The following is a 22,426-nucleotide window of genomic DNA, read 5'->3' on the forward strand; positions in this document are numbered from 1 at the left end:
CTTCTGCTATACCTTCCCTAATCCTATAAACCTACAGGCTGGGTCAGTTGCTATTCTTGGTCTGAGAAGCACATCAGGAGAAAATGGCACAGGCATGTAAATTCTTGCTACTTACAAAAAGTAGTTTCCAATCTCAGTGTAGTCCTTAGCACCTCTCAGTCTTTAACCTCTAAGGCTCAGTTTTTCCATTGGTAAAATAAAAATAGTAGGATTGTTTTGAAGATCAAAGAGGTGGTATGTGTAAAAGCATTTAGTACCCAGTACATAGTAAACCTTGAATAAATATGCTGCTGTTCTATTATCTGAGAAACTATTTTGAACATTCATTCCTTTCTACGCATCACCTACTACCTCTCACTCCCTCTAAAATCTTGGCAGATAACTTCACCTTCTACTTCACACATGAAATATCAAGCAGAAACTCCCTTAAATTCCATTTTTTCCCTAAACCTTTGTACTACCACACTATCCTTTTCAACTGAGGGTATTTATACTTTGAACATTGTATTAAAATTATTGTGTTTGCCCACTTAACTGTGAAGTCTTTGAAGGCAGAGTCTGTTACACATACCTTGTACCCCTTTCGCCCTTTACACAGCAGTCATTTTTTACTTCCTTGCCAATACTTGATATGATCAGACTTTTAAAATGTACAACTCTGGTAATATGAAATAATATTCAGTAATGTCTACTGAATGAACAGTCTGCCGGAACGCCTCTCTCTCACAGTTAGAAAAGTTCCTTCCTTGTTTTGTATCATTTCACTGCTTGTTTCAGCCTATTTATCCCTTCATTGCGCCTCTAGGACTTTTTCCATCAGTCATCCCTTCTCTGTGCCATATTTTTATCCTTTTTATTATAGTCCAAAAGGATGCACAGGTCTTCCATTCAAAAGCATCTCTCTCTTTCTCCCTCAACCAGTTAGAAAACAAATTACTCCTTAGCACTACTTCTCTCTTGAGTTAGCCTTAGTGAGGCTTCTTCTGTCCCTTCACTTCTCTGAAACTGCTGACAAGTGACCTCCTAACTGCCACATCCAGGGATTAAAACCATTCATTGTCTTCTACTTGTGCTTTCTCTGTCATTTCAAGTCATTGACCCTCCCTTCTTCCTGAAAATCTCTTTGACTTATAACATCATTCTCTGATTCCTATCTACCTTTTTAACTATTGTGTTTCCATTTAGAGGAACAAAGAGGAAGGGCAAAATTTACAATTATTTGAGAGAGAGGATTTAAAAAGTAACTAAATGAATAGATTAAAAAAGAGTTACCATCTCCTCTGGTTGACTGCCTTATTTTTAGGTTCTCAATACTTTCTTAATTATCTCATCTCCATGCCTCCAGACTCCCCACACCACACCTTCTAGTATATTCTTTACTCGGTTGCCAAAGCAATCTTTTTAAAACCAAATTTATTCCCTGTAACCCTTCCATGGCTTTGTCTATAAAACAAACACACACAAACTCTCTAGCTAGGCTTTCTTCACCCCACCCCACTTGTCTAATTACTACATTTAAGATAATTTTTAAGTTCCCTGCAGTTTGTCCTATAGTTAGTTCTTTTAGATTTAAATATCAGCCCTGGCTGGTTTGGCTCAGCTGTTGGAGCATCAGCCTGTGGACCAGAGTCCCGGGTTTGGTTCCCGCTAGGGGCATGTACCAAAAAAAAAAGAGCAAGAATTGTGCCTTATCTACAGGGCTTTGTACATAGTAAGCATTCAGTCAAATTATAATTATTACACAAATCTGAGAGATTAAGAAAGTGTATGTATATGGAATACTGTTTTGTCCAACTATGCAAGGTGGAATACATACAAATTTTATCTTTGTTTGTCTGAGATGATCCTATTAGCAAATAATAACGTGAAGGGAGAATAAATTAAAAAGTAAAAGAATACTGCAGGGTTGTGGTCCAGGGCTGACACTGCATATCAGCAGCTTTATTCATTTCTCTGCTCTTTCACAAATGATAAGGACATCAGGCAGGGAATAATACTATAATATTACCTTTAGCACATAGCTACCTTTTAAAAATTGTGAACTGCACATACCTTAGAATGTATACAGTGTAAAGTATAATAATAAAATAAACACCAATGTTTCCATCTACTAAACTTAAGAAACACAAGTCCTATGCGGGTTTTCTTAATGGCACCCTCTGTCCCTTCTCTCCAGAGGGAACCTCTACCCTAAAAAGGGAACCTTATCCTGAAATTTATCAGTTATTCACTTTTCTTATTTTAATGGTTTTATCACATATGTGTATATCTGAGCAACTCTCATTTAGCTTTGTTCATTTCAAACTTTATTTAAATGGAATCATGTTGTATATATTCTTCAGCTACCTATATTTTGTTGTTGTTATCCAATACGTTTTTGCAATTCATTTTATTGCTATATTATAGTGTTCCATTGTATGTACATGCCACATTCGTTCTCTTACTGTCGGATGTCATTTCCAGTTTTTTATTACTTTGAGCAATACTGATAAGAACATATCTGGGATACATATATATGAGTGCCCATTGGACAGTGGTTTTCAGGTAGGTTTAGTATTGCCCCCAGGGGTAAAGGGCATCTAGAAATGAGGGAGGATAATTTCTTTTTTTTAATCCTCACTCAATGACATTCTTGCATTTATCTTTAGATAGAGCAGGAGGGAGAGAAGGGGGAAGAGAGAGAAACATCAATGTGAGAGAGACACATTGACTGGTTGCCACCCATATGACCCCAACTGGGGCCGGGGACAAACTGCAACCGAGGTACGTGCCCTTAGCGGGAACTGAACCTGGGACTCTTGGGTCCACGGGCCGATGCTCTAACTGCTGAGCCAAACTGGCCAGAGCGAGGATATTTTCACTGTTACAATGATTGAAGGGTACCACTGGCATGTAGTTCTTCTGCAGTGCACAGCACAGATTGTTCCACCAAAATGCCAGTGGGATTTATTTACTAACAATACCGTATGATTGTTTGGAGTGGAATTATTCTGTTTTAGGGTACAGTAGTCTTCCCCTAAGGTACAGTGGATATGTTCCAACAGCCCAGTAGGTGCCTGAAACCATGGATAGTGCTGAACCCTGTATATAGTATGTTTTCTCCTATGCATACATACCTTTTTCCTTAATCAACTAAGTTAACTCTGTTGGAACTGTGGCAGCGGCTCTTCATCAGCGTACGCAACATCTCCAGTAATTCTTATATTTTTCAGTCCAGACCTATTCCTGAATCTGCGTAACCTTGCCTTCCTTTCAGTAAGTGGCTTAGTGTCAGTGCTTTCAGGGATCCTGCTGGAGTGTTTATGTAAGTTCAGTGTTTTCTGGCTTGACATACCATCAGTTGGAACATGTTTTCTATTTATCTTCCATCCACAAATTGAATGCCTTTCCTATCTTAACTAAATACTTATCACCCATGGTGGATGTAACTTTTGCAGTTTGAGGTGTGACAGCAAAACTAGCATGAATTTTTATTTTCAAAATTACATGGATGGAAGAGTTGTTCTTACTGTAGATCTTAACCTTTTCACTTAAAAGAAGTACTTTATAGCCAAGGGCCATTTGGTTATCTATAACACCATTCACAGTCCATACAAAATTATCAACTTAAAAATTAGCTTGCAATATTTGATCAGGCTAATTTGGTGAAGTGTGCGATGTTAGCTGATACTGATTTTGCGAGCCTTAGACAGCCCTCAGGCTAGATGTTCCCCACCCCTGTTCTTAGTGAACAATTTTAGTTCTGTCTGATTTGCTGAATAACCATCCATTGAGTTTCTAATTTATTTCTGATGTCTTATTTTTAGATGTTCTGTTTGGTTCCTTTGCATACCTGTTTTGTCAGTTTTGATAGACTCTCATTCCTTGTAAGAATATTTCATATTTTCAGTTCTTTACTTTGTTGTTGTTTTTTTGAATCCTCACATGAGGACATGTTTTCATTGATTTTTAGGGAGAAAGGGAGAGAGAGAAACATCAGTTGGTTGCCTCCTGTATGCATCCCAACCAGGGATTGAACCCACAACCTAGTTATGTGCCCTGACCAGAAATCAAACCCAGGACCTTTTGGTATATAGGCTGACACTCAAACCAACTGAGCCACCGGGCCAGGGTTCTTTATTTTTTCCCCTAATTTTATTTTTGTTTTAATTTAGTGATTTTAGAGACAGGAAGAAGGGCGGGGAACTATCCAGTTGTTGTTCCACTTATTCATGTATTCATTGGTTGCTTTTTTATATGTGCCCTGACTGGAGATTGAACCCGCAGCCTTGGTGTATCAGGACAGTGCTCTAACCAGCTGAGCCACCAGTCATGGCCTAATCCTTTTATTCCTTTGTACACGTCCCACACATTTATTGTGTTATCTTTATTTAGTAATGCTAATATCTGCAGGCGTTACAGGTATAATTCTGTTGTTTGCTTCTCTGTTTCTCACAGGACTTGTATAACAATTTGTAGTTGTGAGCTCATTTTCCTTGAAATATACATGAGAAAAATTTTGAGACCTGGGTTTAAAGTCTGTTTTTCTAGAGACAGTTTGCATTTGCTTCTGCTAAGTGTCTGAATGCCCTTCCATCTTGAGACACTTGAAATTCTTTATTTTGGGTGTTTTAGGTTAGTCAGGTCATAAAAATTTAGTCCTCAAAGCCACTTGAATGTTAGCCTGTAGTTAGGGATTCTCAGGGGAGACATGTTTTGGTTTCTTTCCATTTGGCCAACAATAAGGTAGGCATGACTCCCTTTAATCATTCTCTCCCTCTGCAGGGCAGGGGCATTTTTTTCTTTGTGCACAGTGATGAAGTCCCTTCCAGAGTGGCTTTATCTCTGTGCCCTGTACCTGCTGTCCGCTGAAGCCTGGGCTCTAGGTGAATGCCAGCTCCTGCATATTCGCTTATCCTCTGGATGCCTGCTTTCTCAGCATTTCTGGTCTCTGAGGAATTGCCTCACTTCTCTGACAGCTCTCAAATGAATTTTAAAAGATTTAAAAAAAAAAAAAAAAAAAAAACTTGATCCAGCAATTTTAGGAGTGCTGTACTAGGAGTTTCCCTGAACATCAAGTCTGCCATGTGTGGCTTTGAGTTGGATTTTAAGCAACAGAGTGGATTATGCTTTATTATATAATTGTTTTATAATATTTGCTCAGAGTTCCTTTTCTAAAAATTGGATTATTATCTATTCTGTGAAATAGCCTTTAACCTAATGGGCATAGTTTGTAATGTATTTCTGTCTCAGAAGCACAAAATAACATTATATTTTTATATCACATTCTAAGAATATTACAGGTAATGAAACCCTACTTAGTTTATTTTCATCATTAGAAATTTATTAATGTCTTCTAAAAATGCAAATTTACATTCGTTTTATTCACAGATAAATAGACTTAAAGTTTAGAAATGTCATGATTAAGGTAATTCTGTATCCTTTTAAACCTTTAGTTGGAGGCATACTTCTCTTTCAACAACTCTAAAGTGAGAATGAGTAGTTATCTCTCTCTCTCTCTTTTTTTACCAGCTATCTAATCTGCCACTTCTCAGATTCCTAGTATGTCCCTTTTCTTACTTATTAAAAAGTTTTACTTAATATTAGTAGCTTTTTTTCCCCCTATCTTGCTTAGGGAAAATATATCCCCTCTTGAAGCCAACAGGAATAGTTTAGAGTCCAACTTATGTTTTTATTTTGTTCAGAGTCCTCTGGGTATGGAAATCAAACATTTTATTGAGTGGATTAATCAAGAATACATTATGTTGTATGCTTATTTTTCTTCAATTGATGAGCTCTGTGTGTGTATACACATACATATCTAATTGGGTCGAGGTATTTTTCTAGATGTACATATTGCAGCAGATACTTCTACAAGTAATAAAGAGTTTTCAATTTATACATGTTAAAAATGAAACAATCTGGCTCTGGCTGGTTTGGCTCAGCGGTTAGAGCATCAGCCTGTGGCCCGGAGAGACCTGGGTTCGGTTCCTGCTAAGGGCACGTACCTCGGTTGTAGTTTGTCCCCGGCCCTGGTTGGGGCGTGTGGGTGGCAGCCACTCGATGTGTCTCTTTCATGTCAATATTTCCCTCTCTCTTCCTCTCTTTCCCTCCCACTCTATCTGAACAAAAAAATGGAAAAATGTCCTCGGGTGAGGATTAAAAAAAAAAAAAGTAAACAATCTGTTATTCTATCTTTATTCTTCTAGGGTAATACTGAACAACCTGTCCAAACTAGCAAGATTGGACTTGGGAGGAGAGAGTATCAGAGTTTACAACACCGCCATCATTCTCAGCGTTCTAAGTGTCGTCCACCTAAGGGCATGTATTTAACCCAGGAAGATGTGGTAGCTGTTTCCTGTAGTCCCAATGCAGCCAACACCATCCTGAGGCAACTGGACATGGAGTTGATCTCTTTAAAACGTCAGGTATTTTATAAAAATCATAGTTTTAATGATTCTGTTCAGTTTGCTTGTCCACTTTACCTTAGTAAACTCAGTTTTATCAATTTTTCTTAGTGATCCATTTACATAAGCTCATTCTTTAAAATTACCTTGTTTCAAACAAGGTGCCTCTGTCTATTCTAGATCTGAGTCCCAGCATTGTTACTCGTTAGCTCTGTGATCTTGGGAAATAATAGAATTTCTCTGTGGTTCAATTTTATATCTGTGAAATTGAGGATAATTATACTTTTCCTGCAGGCCATTGGGAATTATTTGAGATGATACAGGCAGATTATTTAGCAGTGTTTAGCACATTTAAAGGCTCAATGAGTAGTGGCTACTCTCTTCATCATCATCATTATCACCAGGAGCAGTAGCACAGTAGTACTATAAAAGTATCATCACCATAATCAGGTAGTGGTTAAGAGTCAGGATCTAGAATCAGTGAACCTACGTTCTAACCCTGGTTACACCATCTATGGTCCTTAGGGAAGCAGCTCAGCATCTCAACTTCAGTTTCCTCATCTTGAAATGTGGGTAACAATGTGATGGTTGGGAGGAATTAAGCAAGATAATATATCATAAGTACCTAAAACAGTACCTACCACATAATAAGTGTTCTCAGTGAATGATCGTTACTAGGTCTCTGGCCTTTCTCAGTCTTCTTTTCCCTTTTTTGTTTGTTTGTTTCTGTTGTTGTTTATCTTTTAGGTCTAGTTACTCTTCTAAGTCTGTACTTTCTTGGTCTATATCGACCAACCTTACACTGTATGCCAGTGACTTCTGAATCTACTCCTCAAGCTATGACTTTTCTCCCAAGCTCTGTACCTTTATTTCCAGCTACCTGCTAGATATTTCATCTAACCCCCCCAAATATTTTTTTCTCTATTTGCTGTCTGTTGAAACATCAGAATCATCTGTGGTTCATCCCTTGCCAGTGTCACTGCCCCAACACACACAAACCAAGTGGTAACCAAGTTATGTGAGTTTTATCTCTGAAATTTCTTTTAAATCAAACCCTATCTCTGCTCCCCTTGTGCAGGCCCCTATCCCTCTAGCCTGACAATAACTGTTTTGTTGATGCTCCTTGCTCAGAGTGTAACATGGAGCACCAACAATGATGTGTAACGTAAAAAACACCTAATAAATAGTATTCACTCTCATCATTGTTATTCTTAGTGGAATAATTATTATTTGATCAAAACATTATGGTAACGAAAAATATTGATGGATTTTAATTCCTATATATCAGTTATTTTTGGTTATAAGAGACATTGTTAAAAGATAGTCAAATACTATGATTTGTGAACTGTGTCTATTAATCTATTAGGTAGATTATATGTATATAAGTTGATGTATATATTAGTTGAATGAGTGGAATATTACACCCTAAGTGTGATAAAGTGTGAGAAGTGTCTATCCTCCTGAAATGAAATTTAAGAACATTTTGTTACATATTCTCTTCATTTATTGAGTACTCAGAAATTCACGTAAGTATGTGTTCTAATTTATAATCTGGGTTATTTTTATTGAAGGTTCAGAATGCTAAGCAAGTAAACAGTGCACTTAAACAGAAAATGGAAGGGGGAATTGAAGAATTCAAACCTCCTGAGGTACGTTATTGAAGACTATATGTGACTAAGTATAATGAAACCTTGTTCTTTGTTCAGCTACTATTTTGGTCACATGTATTGTTAATACTTTGAAAGTTTAATGTTTTATAATATGAATAATTTGTATGTCTTTTTTTGTCATTTAGATAGTCTTTTGAGACCTGGCTAATGATTTAAGTTAAATCATTTCTTTCCTTTCTGCCTTTAGCAATTCCTGTCAAGCAAAGTAATTAGGAAATAAAGCTATACAAGTAGGCCCACTACCTGTGAAACTAGGTCATTGATAAGCAAGCTAGTACATTTCTGAGTCTACAGCAGTGTTTGCTCAAAACCCTGTTCTGCTTGTGTGAATTGGTAACATAGCAAGAAAAAGATTACCAAATTCAGAGCTCATTGTAACGAATTTTAATTTTAATTTAAGATATTTGTCTTTTGGCTCAGATTTCCAGTTAGGATTTTAGTATGCAAACTTACATTCTTGTACTTATATCCCTGAGAATATAAAATCTAAAAAAAGCTGTAGATTGACTATTTTCTCAAATCTTACTTTTATTTCAACTGAAACTTAATAATGTTGATATTTGTGATAATTATAGGCATTAAATGCCCATAAGGTCCAATCAAGTCTTTTTGCAAAGCTTCTATTATAAAATCTTTTTCTCTTTTTTTAAGACTCTTAATGATATGCTTCATATCCTTGACTTGCCTTTCTATTTATGTAATAATCAAGTAAGTTTATTTGTTCCTAGTGGGACATTGCCCACCCCCAAACCACAGGTTGGTGGAAATAGCTACAAAGGAAGGATGTGTGAAGGGCTAGGGGCGAGGCGGAACAGCAGAGCTTCAGAGCTGATGCGCCCTGTGCCATCTTCCTCAGTCTAGTCCTTCAGAAGACAGAGTCTTGAAGAAAGTTGTTTTTGTTTGTTTTGAATAATCTCCTTCAGGATTAGGGAATGGAAAAGAATGAAATATACCTAGACTAATCATTTCAAACCCACAGGTAGACGATCATTCTGGTGATATTTATTTAAAGACAGTGTAATACCAAGAATTACACTATTATACTTTTTATATTATTGCAACAAAAATAATTTTGTATTGAAATTATGAAATTATTTTCATTTCATATTTATACATTAAAATGCATAAAAGCAAAAAACATAAAATGCCTATAATTTTAAAATACAACAATAATTAAATTTAAATATACAGCAGGTATTGAACACATTATGGGATGCCATGAAGAACTTTATGCCAATATGTTTGAAAATTTAAACAAAACTTGGAAATTTCTAGAAAAATAATGTCTTACCAAATTATCTTTAAAAGAAGGAAAACCTGAATAATTTATAATCATTAAATAAAAGGAGAGAAAAATTAACATTTTTCTCAGAGGAAAACACCAGGCCCAAACAATTTTACGGGAAAAGTCTACCAAATTTTCAAGGAAGTGATAATTCTAAGCTCAAATTTTTTAGGGAAGTTCCAGGATAGTCTCACTCATTAACATTTTATAAAGTAAGACATGGAAATGTAATAGTACTTATAACTTTCCTATATGCTACCCCATTTGATACTCACAGAAATTCAAAGTAGATGAAGCGAATACTGTTATTTTACATGAGGAAACTAGGCCTCAGGGAGGTTAACTGATTTGATCAAGGTCACATGTTTAAAAAATAGTGGACCTCTGGCTATATTTCAGATTTGTTATAGTCCAATTGGAGTCCTAGATTAATATCATGCTGCTGCTTTTGGATGTTTTCATATAACAGCAAAATCATATAATAGATTCTCCCATTTAAATACATTTATTGAACATTTATTACATTTTTTGGCTTATTATAAAAGTAAATCAAAATGAAACAACCATAATTTTAACTCTCTACAATTTATATATTGAAGTTTGAATATTACTTTGAGGTTGATTTATTGAACTGATATGACTTGAAAATACATACATGTTTGATCATCTAGGAAATGTCCAACATATATTTATCATATTATTCCTATTGTTTTTCAGAGGAGAGTGAACTGAATAGATACACATATTTCAAAATACTAGATTAACAGTCATAGTGAAGACCTTGAAAAAGCATGTAAATTATACCCTTACCTGTAGGTTAGGTAATACCTGACCTAAAGAATTTCTAACCTAAAGAATTTCACTAACTTTTGGAACAATAGGCTACTAAATGACGTAACTCAGCTGGAAGTAAACAGTTACTGAGATGTTTTACTTACTCATTTGGTTGTATTTGTTACTTTCATTTAGGGAAAATTTTGATGAAGAAAGTCCGTGCTTCGATAAATATATATTGATCGCTTATTTCATGTAAGGCACTGTATTAGGCACTGTGGGAAGTGTGTGGTTGGGAAAGGGGGAGCACATGAAAATGAGTGAGAGAGTAATTTTTCCATCTGCTTTTAAAAAAAACTTGCAGTCTAGATATTATAAGAGAAACTGATTAAAGCTATATGATAGACGTATAAGCAAAGTGTTACAGGAAAACAAGTGGGCAGTGTTCATTCTGCCTAGGGTCATCAGGGAATGCTTCCCAGAGGGGGATGTTTCAGCTGAGGTTTGAAGGATCAGTAGGATGTTTGAACATACAAAAAGGGCAGGCATAGGGAATTATATGAACAGTGGTTTGGTGTTGAGCAGTACATTCAAAATATAAATCCAGTGGAAGAAAATAAAAGCATTTTTAAAAACCAGTCAACAGAGTATTCCCTGAACACTTACTATGTGCCCATTATTGTGCTAATTACTATTGAGAGCTCAGTGGAAGAATAAATCAATCTTTTTTCAATTAGTGTATTTACTAAGGAAGGCAAACTTGGATTCAGAGGACCAATGAGCATCATGTATGAGAGAGAAGTTAACAAGTAGAGTTGAACAGGGACTTCTTTATGACAGAGATCAGTGGGCAAGGGCCAGAATATAAAAGTCTTAGTGAGACCTAGGAAGAGAACTCTGCCTTTTAAACTAAGACAAATGGAAATACCCTATAGTTTCTTCAATATAGGAAGGATGTAATGAAAATTTTAAATTTTGGGGAAGTTACCCTGTCAGGGTTATACAGGATAATTTAGAAATTTGCATCTGCATCTGAGTGATAAAGTAAATGGTCAAGGGGCACCAGGTAGGGCCAGGTTTTAATTGTAGAAATGGAGAGCAAGTGATAAATCCAAAGAACATTGCAAAGTAGAAATTAGCGTATCTCCTTGAAAGTATGTGAGAGTGTTGGGAGTGGTGGCATGTTTGGTTATGTTTTGATTTGTTTTGGGTGGAGGTAGATAGGTGGGGGCAAGGGAATTAATGAAGCAAGGAAGCAAGAAACTGATAAAGGGGTGCTTTTTGAAGGTAGAAATTTCCCCATCTCTGGATGTTTTTATGAATGGGTTGGTGACATTCTTTCATTATGGATGTTGGATGGAATTTTTGGCATTGGGTGGAAGGTTTGACTTGGTGACCTTTTCTAACTCCTCTCACTCAGAGATGTATGACAAAAGTAGGAAAGAGAAAAGGACAAATTAATTTAGCAGGAAAAGAATGCAGTGAAGATGCTGATACAAGACTAAACTGTGTTTTGCCTACTCACAACTGTAAACCTACTTCTTCCCACCCCTGTATTGGGTTGTTTTATTTTATATTAATATTTTATTAGTTTTAAAACAATGGTGTTTCAGACTGGGGTTTGCTGTAGAATGTTCTCAGTGGTACCCTCCGGCTAACCACAACTACCACACAGTTTTGGATTCCTAGATAGAGTCTACTTGTCCTTTTCTTAAGTTGAAGAAATCTCTTCCGAAGTTCTTGGGTTTAAAAGAATGTAAAAAATCAGTAACTTTAAGGAATCCTATGTATTTAAAAATTTTGACCTTTTTTCTCCTTCAGTCTGGCCCCTCTTCCACTGCTCCCATTTTGTCTCACATAGACTGTTCGCCTCAAGTGGAACCTGAACTCCACCAGGATGTCCTGTCTAATCCCTTATTTTCATTGTATTCATCATCTTAGCCTTGCCTTCCCACATCTCCCAGATCAGCATTTAAGTCCTTAAACAGCATCACCCTTCTCCCTGCTTTCTGGGGTCAGTCTTTTTCTGGTTAAAGTCCTACCCCTCTCCTGCTGCTCCCCCCTCCCAAATATTGCTTATTAAATTTAGTGTGAATTCATCAACCTTGATATTTACTGCCCTTCCAAAAGTAGCCCTTACCATATTTTAGTTGAATTAAATACCACCAACTTTCTAGGCTTACTTGTTATCACTTCTTCCTGACACAAATCCTGTTGTTCCCTTTTGTTAGCTGCCTTTCAGAAATTTCTGTTTTTAAACCCATTTCAATCTCCAGCCCTTCCAACTTTCCTTTTTTTCTATTTCCATTCATTGTGACATTTTCTCTCATCTTTGAATCCCCCAATATACTCTGTGCTTTTCTATTTTAACACATTGCGTACCGCATAGAAATCTCTTAAGACATACGCCAGGGATCACATGTTTTGGGGCAAACTGCACGTTAGGCTCTGAGCTGCACTCATTTGAACCAGCAGATATCCATTCCCTAGCTACTTCAAGAATATAGAACAGTGTGCTGTTTTTCGAACTTCGACCCTCAGGGCGAAGAGTCAAATACAATAATTCTATGTTACCCTGAGTTTCAAAAACTAAAATAGCTAATGCAAGTGCAAACCCGAGTTAACTCATGCGCGGTCCGCAATGTTTGAGCAGGAAAACACGAGTTAACTCGTGAGCGGTCAAAAATGTGTTAATAATAGTTATTTGTGTTCATCTCATCTCCTGATTTGCTTGTATGCTGGAAATAAAATTTTATAGTGCACATTATTTCTCTTTCATTTTTTGTTTCCTTTTCATTAATGATACCTTTTCCTCCAGTTTCTTTCTGCCTTTCAGGTTTAACAAACCATTGATCAGTTTCAAACTTGGTTTGCTCAGGCACTGTGCTAAATGTTTTTTTACATATATTCTAAATATATCTTTATGTATGTTTTACTTGTATTCTAAATTTAATCTTCAGAACAGTTTGCAGTGTAGTATTATTACAGGAGATCCTCAGTATCCAAACGTTCATTGATCTGCGGGATGCATGGAGAAGCAAAAGTTGCCAAACAAATAAATAGTCACTAATAAACTGTAATTATAGAATTGGGCTTTGCTCACCACCTTTTCCAGTTAACTCTAGCTGTTATCTATTCCATCCATCATATCAACATTTTGCTCCGTCATTCTCTCGCTAATACAGTGCAAATGCAGAACAGAACGAAATGAAATTGTAAATCATGCAAAAGATGCAAAACTTCATGAAGTCTATGAAATACAAGAGAATGGCTTTAATCACTTGCAACATTGTTAGATGGGTATCTAACAAAATTAACAATAGAAGAAAAAAGGATGATGACATAGATAAGCATTTCAAAAAAGAATAATTTCATTACCAAAAATTGAGAGGCTCTTGAGAAAATTGTTGAAGTGTTCAAAATAAAGATGACCCATTCTGTGCTCATGTTATGAATTTCGAAGCTGGGGGATGTTATATCATTGTATAGTCAGAGAAGATATGCCCCAGTCCCCCTCAAGTGAAACATAAAAGTAAGGTCATTATTATTGTTTTAATGAACTAATTTTTATAACTTTTAGTTTCGTATTTCACATTAAATTGCAATCAACCCTTTATTTTTTTTAACCATTTACTTTGAAATATATGGGCCTGTTTTAAATAGGTTCTAGTATGAATTATCCTTGGGTACCAAAGACCTCTTCTGTCTACCTTTCACAGCCAAAGTAACTTCAGTTTGCCTGGGTGTTAACTTAAATATTAGGTTCTACTCCATTGTTCTGGTTTTTCCTCTATCATCTTTTTCATCATTTCTTTTCACTTTTTTAGCCCTGGTTCTCCTTTTTTATATTACTGTTTCTGTATGTCCTCTTTTTCTCTTACCTTTTTACTATTGTTCTTTTGCCTCATCGCTAGTATCATAACCTTGAGGATTACCCACTGTCTGCCTGGCCTGCCTTGCTGCATGTTTTAGTCTCATCATCTGAATTCAGTGCTTTCTCTTTTAGGTTTTTCCCTTCCTTACTCTAAGTTCTGTTTTACTTTTTCTTTCCTCTCTAATAATTTTTTTTAATTTTGAATGTTTGTTTTATTCATTCTTCTGAATGCTTACCTATACCTCTTCACTCCTGGTGAGTAAGTTGATATTACTCAGAATGTCTGCTCTATAGAAACTCCTGCTACTAAGACCATAGTAAGATAAGACCTGACACCCCTTCTCAAAGGAAGCCTTTCTTTCTGTTTTGCCCATCATGCCCGTGAATCACACAAGGCCACTTTACCTGGGCATTTTCTACTGCAAACCTCTGTAGGCTGGTGTCCTTATTTCTGTTCATCCATTTACTTCCAAGGTCCTTGATTACTGTCAGTGGGTATACACTATTGAAATTTGATCAGGTGTTTAATATTGTAATATTGCCATAGGATTTAAAAAAAATAATAATTGGGAGGAATGTGGGAGGCCTTGGGGGAGAAATATTCTTATATAGGTCACTTTCTGCTTCAGAAATTTAAAGAAATATTTTAGGACTTAAGCCTGATCTATATAGTTCTGTGTTAATTTAGAGTGTTAATTTATACAACACTATTTTTGGTGGGGCAAGGATAGGTAGTATAATCTAAATGTGAAGAGAAGAAATCTTAGAGTTACAGATCCTATTTTAAAAAAAACAAAGTTTCTTAAATGTTTAAAACAAGGCTACAATTAACACGTGCAGTGGGTGATAGGAACATTGTAGTTGGAAAATGGATAATTAATAGATTTTCTCAGTTTTGGTATCTCTGACTGGAGTATAAATGTGAATGCTGTTCACTCTCCCAAATTGGTGTATTTCCCTTTCATTATCTTTTTGTATGGGTAAAAGGTAACTTGGAATATATTTTTAAATCCTTATAAAAATGGTACCTTCCAAAATCAGAGTTTTAGTAATCTGATGTCTGTGATTTGGTGAAAAGTTAAAAAAAGTAAATAAGCACTTTGGAAAAATGTCTGTCTTCATATCCTCATTAGGAAACTTTTCTTTAATTTTGTAGTCAAATCAGAAAATTAATGCCCGTTGGACCACAGAGGAGCAGCTTCTAGCAGTGCAAGGTATATTAAAGATAAGCAGTTCTTGTTGTTAATAATTATTTAACTTCTCATGAAAGGTGACTACCGTAGTTCTTCCCTGCCATTAGAAATGGATTGAAAAAGGGCTCTCTGTTCACCACAAAGGCCTGGTGACCAGGAATTCTGTTTTGTCCTTGTGGATGTGACATACTGAGCCTCTGTGCATTTCGAGTCCTGATCAGTGCATAACTCATTCTCAGAACTAAAATAGTGGTGGTGATGACAAGCTTGCACAAGTCATATGGTCTCTCTGCCTCTGCTTTGGCGTTCCTGCAGTGGGGTTCATTCCTACCATATCCGTCATTGATGACTCATGGTTAAAAGCTTGAATAAACTAGTATGTGTTTCTGTTTTCTCTGTATAATAGTGTTTCTCTATTTCATAGATGTCAGGTATTGAAAATATTAATGGTGTGCTTAACTTTCAGTGTACTGTAACTTACTCAAGAGATGTGCCACTGAATGCTTAGAAACCTGACTAAAAATATGTAGCTATTACAAAAGAGAGACTTAAGAGATACATCAAAAAATATACATTCAGCATTTTTAATACACGATAACAATGCTTTGTTGAATTATATGGCAGAACATTTTTTTGTATGAGAAATGCTTGGGCAAATTGGAAGCATTATAAACTTGCATTTTCTCATGTTTGAATTACTTCAAAAGGGCAAATTGTATATTTTTTATTCAATGTTGTAGATATTTTTCTCCCTTCAAAATAAACTATCTGCAGGACAGATTGTGTAATTTTAAGTTTGGTCTACAATTTGTTCCTTCCTGATTGAGCCCTCTTGTTGAGCACTAATAGCCCTTCTGTCCACATTAACTACTGTAAGAGAATTGGGCCCCAGCGAAACATATAAGTATGCCTTTAAAAATATTTCCAAGTATTCAAACATAGAGAACTTATTTACCAAAAAATGCTATACAAGCACCATTCAGATGTGAGAATAATGTAATTACAGATTAATTGCTAGATGGTTCTGCAGTTTGGAGTGAATGAGAATTACTCAGCAGTGTGATTTGAAAACGTCACAGGAGAACGCCCCCAGGATGGTGCCAGCCTTCTCTTTGGTCTCTAAAGCCCAGCAGTCATTTCACAAGTCAAAATACTCGATCCTGTGGCAGGACGGTACTGGCCATGCTCTGAGCACCTCTGTAATTGCAGAACTAAGTTTCTGAATGAATCAGAACAAAGTTTAATCAGTTTATACTGTTCAGTAATAGCTGTTTTAAAGTTACAAGCTGGGCAATTTAAATTTTTGATAAAAACATTAGTATTTTAATAGCTTCTTCTAATTCCTTTAACTATGACTTATAGCTCTAACACAGTTATTTGAGTAGCATTGCTTTTATTGACGGAAGGCCTGTTTCCCTCCATCACAGTCTGTAGCCTATAAAATTTAATCCTGGTTTCCAGTATTCGGTTGCTTAAAGATTAGTATATTAATCCTATACTCTAGTGTAAGAAATTATCCCAGTGAAGGGATTTTCTGAAGAGAATCATCTAGGAAAATCTAGGCTAATGTTTCTCTATACAGCACTCAGGATTTGATACCATTCTTATAACACTACTTTAAGTGGTAGAGTCCACTGAAGCTTATGGCTGGATTGGATATTATGCAAAGCTGCATTCCAGGGAAGGGACAATTGTAAGATTTACATATATAGTGTGAGCTACATATATGATAATTATCTCAGCTTATAAATATTAAAGAGTGGAACATTTATAGATAGAGTCAAATGTTTCCTCTACTGAGCTATATTCAGTATTCTTACACACATCTAAAAAATAACCTTAAATAAATTACACTAGTGCAGCAGTTTATACAGAAATATGCATGTTTTGGGGATTTCTAAAGTGCTTTCTTAAAATGTTAATGTATTTCTTTTTATTTATTTGACTTTTTGTGTGGAATTTTTGTTTTCACTTTTTTGTTGTTACATAAAATAAAACAATATAAAGCTATTGGTGTCCAAAATAGTTATTTGAGGGAGAATTAAAAAGTGTCATTTTTGCCTCATCTACCCACACATTTATATAATGCTCACAAGTATGTCTTATAAACAAAATAATTATATAGTAATGTCACCTGTATCTGAGTCTCAGTGCGGTTTAGGCACATAATTGCAGTTTTTATTTTAACATGTATGGTTTGTTATCAAGAAATACTTATCTTAGCAGGCAATTGGTTTTCTTTTTTTGTCTTTTTCTTTTTAATATTTATTGATGATAAACCTTTATATGATGTTATTCTTATGGCCATTTCAGTTTAGCAAAGTAATTATGTTTTGATAGTAACATGTTTTAATTTATGTAGCACTTTATATTTATGACATTTTACATAGATATTCTGATTTGACACTCATTTGTTAAATGCTTTATTTTATCTTGCTCATAGTTGACAATTACAGTGACCAGGAGAGAGAAATACTGACTCTAGTGCCACTAGTGAGATTTATGACTTTTTTTTTTAATCTTCACCCGAGGATATTTTTCCATTGAATTTTTTTTTTTTTTTTCACATAGAGTGGAAGGGAGGGAGGGGGGGAGAGAGAGAGAGAGAGAGAAACAGCGATGTGAGAGAGACACATCAATTGGTTGCCTCCCAACCAGGGCAAGGGATTGGACCCGCAACCCAGGTACGTGCCCTTGGCGGGGAATCAAACCTGTGACCCTTTGGTCTGAGGGCCGATGCTCCAACCAGTTAGCCAAACCGGCCAGGACAAGATTTATAACTTTTATTGTAACTCTTTTAAAGCCAAATAAATATATTAAGATAATTTTTTAGAGCCCGAATATATATTTCCCATTTTATTTGCCATCACTCATACATATTGTTGTTAATACTAACGATTTAAATAAAAAATATTTAAATAAAGAAATATTCCCTGAGCTGGTTTGGCTCAGCTGTTAGAGCGTCAGCCCTCAGATCAAAGAGTTGTGGGTTTGATTCTGGTCAAGGGTATGTACCTTGGCGGACCAGCCCTGGTCAGGGTCTTGCGGGAGGCAACCAGTGGATGTGGCTCTCTCACATCAATGTTTCTCTCTTTTTCTTCCCCACCCCCCACTCTATATGAAGATAAATGGAAAAATAGCCTTGGGTGAGGATTTAAATAAATATATATATATATATTTAATAATATTCAAATAAATAATAAATCATGTTCCCTTTTTTCTCCCTCATTTAGAAGGGGGAAAAGTCATGCTCAGACCAAATAGGAATGTCTGTTTATCCTGTGTAATCTGTCACTTTATTAAATTCAGTTTCAGTTCAAGCTATGTTATAACTTTAATAACATTTTTCAGGAGTCCCCAAGTGGGATTTCATAGATGCTGTTTAATCCTCTTAAAATACTTACTAGGAATGCTGTTTCTACAATTTCTGTAAACTGTTTCAGACTTAAGTGTCTAAATTTTCTATTATAACAAATTAGTTAACAGTGAAAGTAATTATAGTCTTCACAGGTTTGTGTTAATGGTGTAATTTGCCATATAAACATCTCTGTAGTCTGTAGTGCTTTTAGAAATTATCCTAAAATAATTTTGATATTCATATGATAAACATTTCTTATTTAGTAAGAATTAAGAAAGGAAATAGATTCTAGGTGGGTTTTTTTTCCCCCATGTAAAAGGGAACAATTGTTAGCTGTGTTAAAAATAATATATTTAAATGATAGTACAAAACATTTGCTCTTTAAAGTACATAGGGGCAGAAGCATAGTGTACAATATTTGCCAATTTTATTTTAGATCTCCTCTTAAATGTGCAACATTTATTTTGTAGTCATTAGTGCTAAAAATAAAATATGCTCCCCAACTAAAATATTTGTGCTATTTTAGGACAAACAATTTTTTCCAATTTTATAAAGATGTCAATTTTAATTTTTAGTTAGCTTTTATTTTGTGTTCTCATATAAAATAAGAAATAACAGAACTATATTCAAGGGAGTTATGCTTACAGTTAAATGTTACCTTCTTTCCCCATAGTTCATACATTTATTTTGTTTTAGAAGAAATGAAGTTGCAAATCTAGAACTTACCTTCTTTCTAATTTTATCTCATACTTTTTATTTTTTATCTTCACCCAAGGACATTTTTACATTTATCTTCAGATAGAGCAGGAAGGGGAGAGGGGGGAAGAGAAAGAGAGAGAAACATGGACTGGTTGCCACCCATACGACCCCAACTGGAGCCAAGGACAAACTGCAACCGAAGTATGTGCCCTTAGCAGGAACCAAACCCCGGACTCTCCAGTCTGTGGGCCAGTGCTCTAACCGCTGAGTGAAACCAGCCAGGGCTTATCTCATACTTTTTTAAAAAGCTAGAATTATTTCTTAAAGGGGCGGGGGGTTAAGACATAAGGATTGTAATCTAGTACATGAATGAGCAAACGGAAGTGGATATAGGAGATTCTTACCTTTCCATCTAAGAGGCAGCCATGTGCTTTAGAGCCATGTGTTTCTTCTATGATAACAGATATCATAAGAGTGGAGATCCAAAAGTATAAATGTTAGCCCTCTGATGCACTTGCTTCATATCATTAATGATTCAAAATTCTGAGCATTTTTATGATGGAATTTAACTTACAACTATGGAGGAAGGGAATGGCTAGACATTGGAAGAGAGAATATGATTTTAACTTTTAACACTGGCCTAGATACACCAATCACTGCAATTGTTATTTTTTCCCCTTTTTTAACCCAGATTCTTAAAGGGATTTATAGAAGATAGAAGAAAGTAATGCATGTTGTCAAATAGTTTGAGTTTAAAAATCTCTTATTGATAGGAAAGAACCACACCTTTGCAGTTTCTAGATGTTACTGTGTTTTTATTTCAAGATAATATATTTTTAAAATTAAGATTTCCTAATTATACTAAGTACATGCTCACTTTAAGAAATTTGGCTATAAGAAGCAGGGAAAAATAATCCCCCCAAATTTTACAACTTAGAAGCAGCTTGCCACTATAATGTTTTAGCTGCTTTTTTCTTTGTAGTCCAAAATCAAATTTTAAAAATAACTTTTTTTTTTAAGTATTCCTTAGACAGGTTTATGATATCCTTTGTATATAAGAAAAAAGAGTCTATAATTCCATATCCAGAGTTGGGAAACATCATATCACAGATGCTCCTGAATCTTACTAGGCAAAGCTCGAAACATGAAATGAATTTTTTTTTCTATTGGATAATATAGAATATTAATTGGAAAACATGGGCTTTTATGAAATATAATGATATATAGTTTTATTTTTATGAGTTTTATTTTTATGTTAATTCCCAAGACAAAACTTTAAAAGTATATATTAAGGATTATAAGGTATCATCTGCCAGATACAAAGCCAAGTTGTTTCATTTTAACTTTCAAATGTAGTTTAGAAATTTGACTGGAATAATTTTTTTTTCTCTTCCTGAGAAATTTATAATTTACCTCTTCCAGGTTCTCTAAAGTTTTATTTTGCTAACTTTTGAAACCTGGCCTTTTGCCCTAAAGGTGAGAAGTTTTATTTAAAACCATGGTTCAGATGGACCCAAGCCTTTTACATCTTCAGGGAGAGAGAGAGATTTAAGCACTGTATTTAATTTCCTTGCTGATAAAACAGTCAGGTAGCCTTATTATAAACTGTGAAAAAAGAATGGATCATTTTCCCCCAGGTACAAATTGGAACTGAAGGGACTCTGATGTCATATTTGTTAAAGTTGCTTGCTCAGCATTGCTACTCATGCTAATTTGTCCTCCAGAAAACTAGCTGGGGATTTTCCTAAAGGAGCAGATCCACTAAGTCTTTAATTGGTGTTTTCCTAGAGTTTGTCAGCCCCTGTATAGAACATAAGAATTCCACCTTATAGCTAAAATATGCTGTTGAGCTGTGTTTTAGGAGTGTGAAGGTGATAAGGAAGGCAACCATGTATGACTCGTGATTTGGGGAGGAAACCAGAATGAAGCCTCACAGGGAAGAAAAGTTCATCCTATTTCCTGAGCACTTCCTGTGTACATACTCAGCATTGTAGTGATGCTGCTGCTGATGTGTATTGCATAGCATCATACTTCCCAACCTTTCATATTATGGCCAATAGAGCAAATTATGAAATTTGTCACAACATGCTGGGGCAGACAGGTGAGGAGGCTGCCAAGGAACTCTAGCTTATGCCCAGACCCCATGCAGGCGTCCTACAGACTGAGGGCATTAATATCTGGGCCCATTTGTTCTCAGGACATGATTGGGGTCCTTAGCTAGACTACAGAAGTCTGCAGTGTGGTCTGAGCCTTAAAATTTTGCAAAGCAATTTATGTAAGACTATTATCATACATGAGTTAATAATAACACACCTAGGTGACTTGGGAAAAGTTCTTGACATCCAAAGTATCTGGGAAAACTAAAGGTATAGGAAGTAGCTTTGGTTTGGTGATCTGTAATTCTGTAAATGCAACAATATTGGGAGAAGGTAAAGTCCATTGAGCAAGAGAAAATAAAGTGGAAGATGAATAGAGTCAGAAGAAGCAGGGACAGTTATATAAAGGGATCTATGTGGAAACAACTTAATGGTAGGTTTTGGAATAATTTTTGCTAAGCAAATAGGTGTTCTGAGGGTTGTAATATCTTCAGACTTGGAGTCAGAGTTTGTGTTAATGTGGTTTCTTGTTAGGAATACAGAAGACCTAGTCCCAGATTTGTTTAAGGTTTTCATTAATTGAGTAGGTTTGGTTATTTCTAGAATGTAAATTAAATACATTTTATGAAAATTAGGATACTGATAGAACACTATGTTTGATTTCTAATTTGTAGTTATTTTCAGTGCAGTGATCTCAAACGAGTTTCTGTTTTCCAAAGTATATATAGTAGAGAAGTACTTAAGTATATAGCAATAATTCCTAATATAAAATAACCTTGAATTTTTATTGCCAGATAAGCCCTTAGTGGAACCTAGTCACCATTAGAATTTATACTTAGTATGAAATCCAAACTGGAAATTAGCTTATGGATTTTAAGAGAATATAAATTAACTTACATTGCTTAAATATTATAAACAGTGAGTATCACTTATTATATTGTCACGCATATCTTGTCTGTCCGGTCCCTTTGAGAATGGAGCAAATGAGCATAGTTTACATACCCAAAACTATATTAAAAATGGGAAATGGTTATAGTTTAATAATATCAGACTTCCCTCCAAATGCTCTAAGAGTCAAGCCTAGTTAGTTG

General features: G+C 35.4%; 1 protein-coding gene and 1 long non-coding RNA gene across 5 annotated transcripts in view; both read left to right on the forward strand.

Annotated features, from left to right (window-relative positions):
- RCOR3 (REST corepressor 3) overlaps positions 1 to 22,426 on the forward strand; it is a 52,936-nt gene that overhangs the window by 25,510 nt on the left and 5,000 nt on the right. For all 4 annotated transcript variants that reach the window (XM_036272175.1, XM_036272177.1, XM_036272174.1 and 1 more), the window contains exons 8-10: positions 6,189 to 6,407; positions 7,958 to 8,035; positions 15,146 to 15,203. In XM_036272175.1, coding sequence (XP_036128068.1) covers positions 6,189 to 6,407; positions 7,958 to 8,035; positions 15,146 to 15,203 — 355 coding nt within the window. The remainder of the gene's footprint in view (positions 1 to 6,188; positions 6,408 to 7,957; positions 8,036 to 15,145; positions 15,204 to 22,426) is intronic.
- LOC118637078 lies at positions 2,853 to 5,492 on the forward strand. The gene is made up of 3 exons (XR_004960874.1): positions 2,853 to 3,255; positions 3,807 to 3,866; positions 5,371 to 5,492. It is a non-coding gene; the product is annotated as an uncharacterized LOC118637078 (long non-coding RNA).

The sequence above is a fragment of the Molossus molossus genome, unplaced genomic scaffold (assembly GCF_014108415.1).
Source record: "Molossus molossus isolate mMolMol1 unplaced genomic scaffold, mMolMol1.p scaffold_m16_p_20, whole genome shotgun sequence".
In the NCBI taxonomy this organism is placed as follows: Eukaryota; Metazoa; Chordata; class Mammalia; order Chiroptera; family Molossidae; genus Molossus; species Molossus molossus.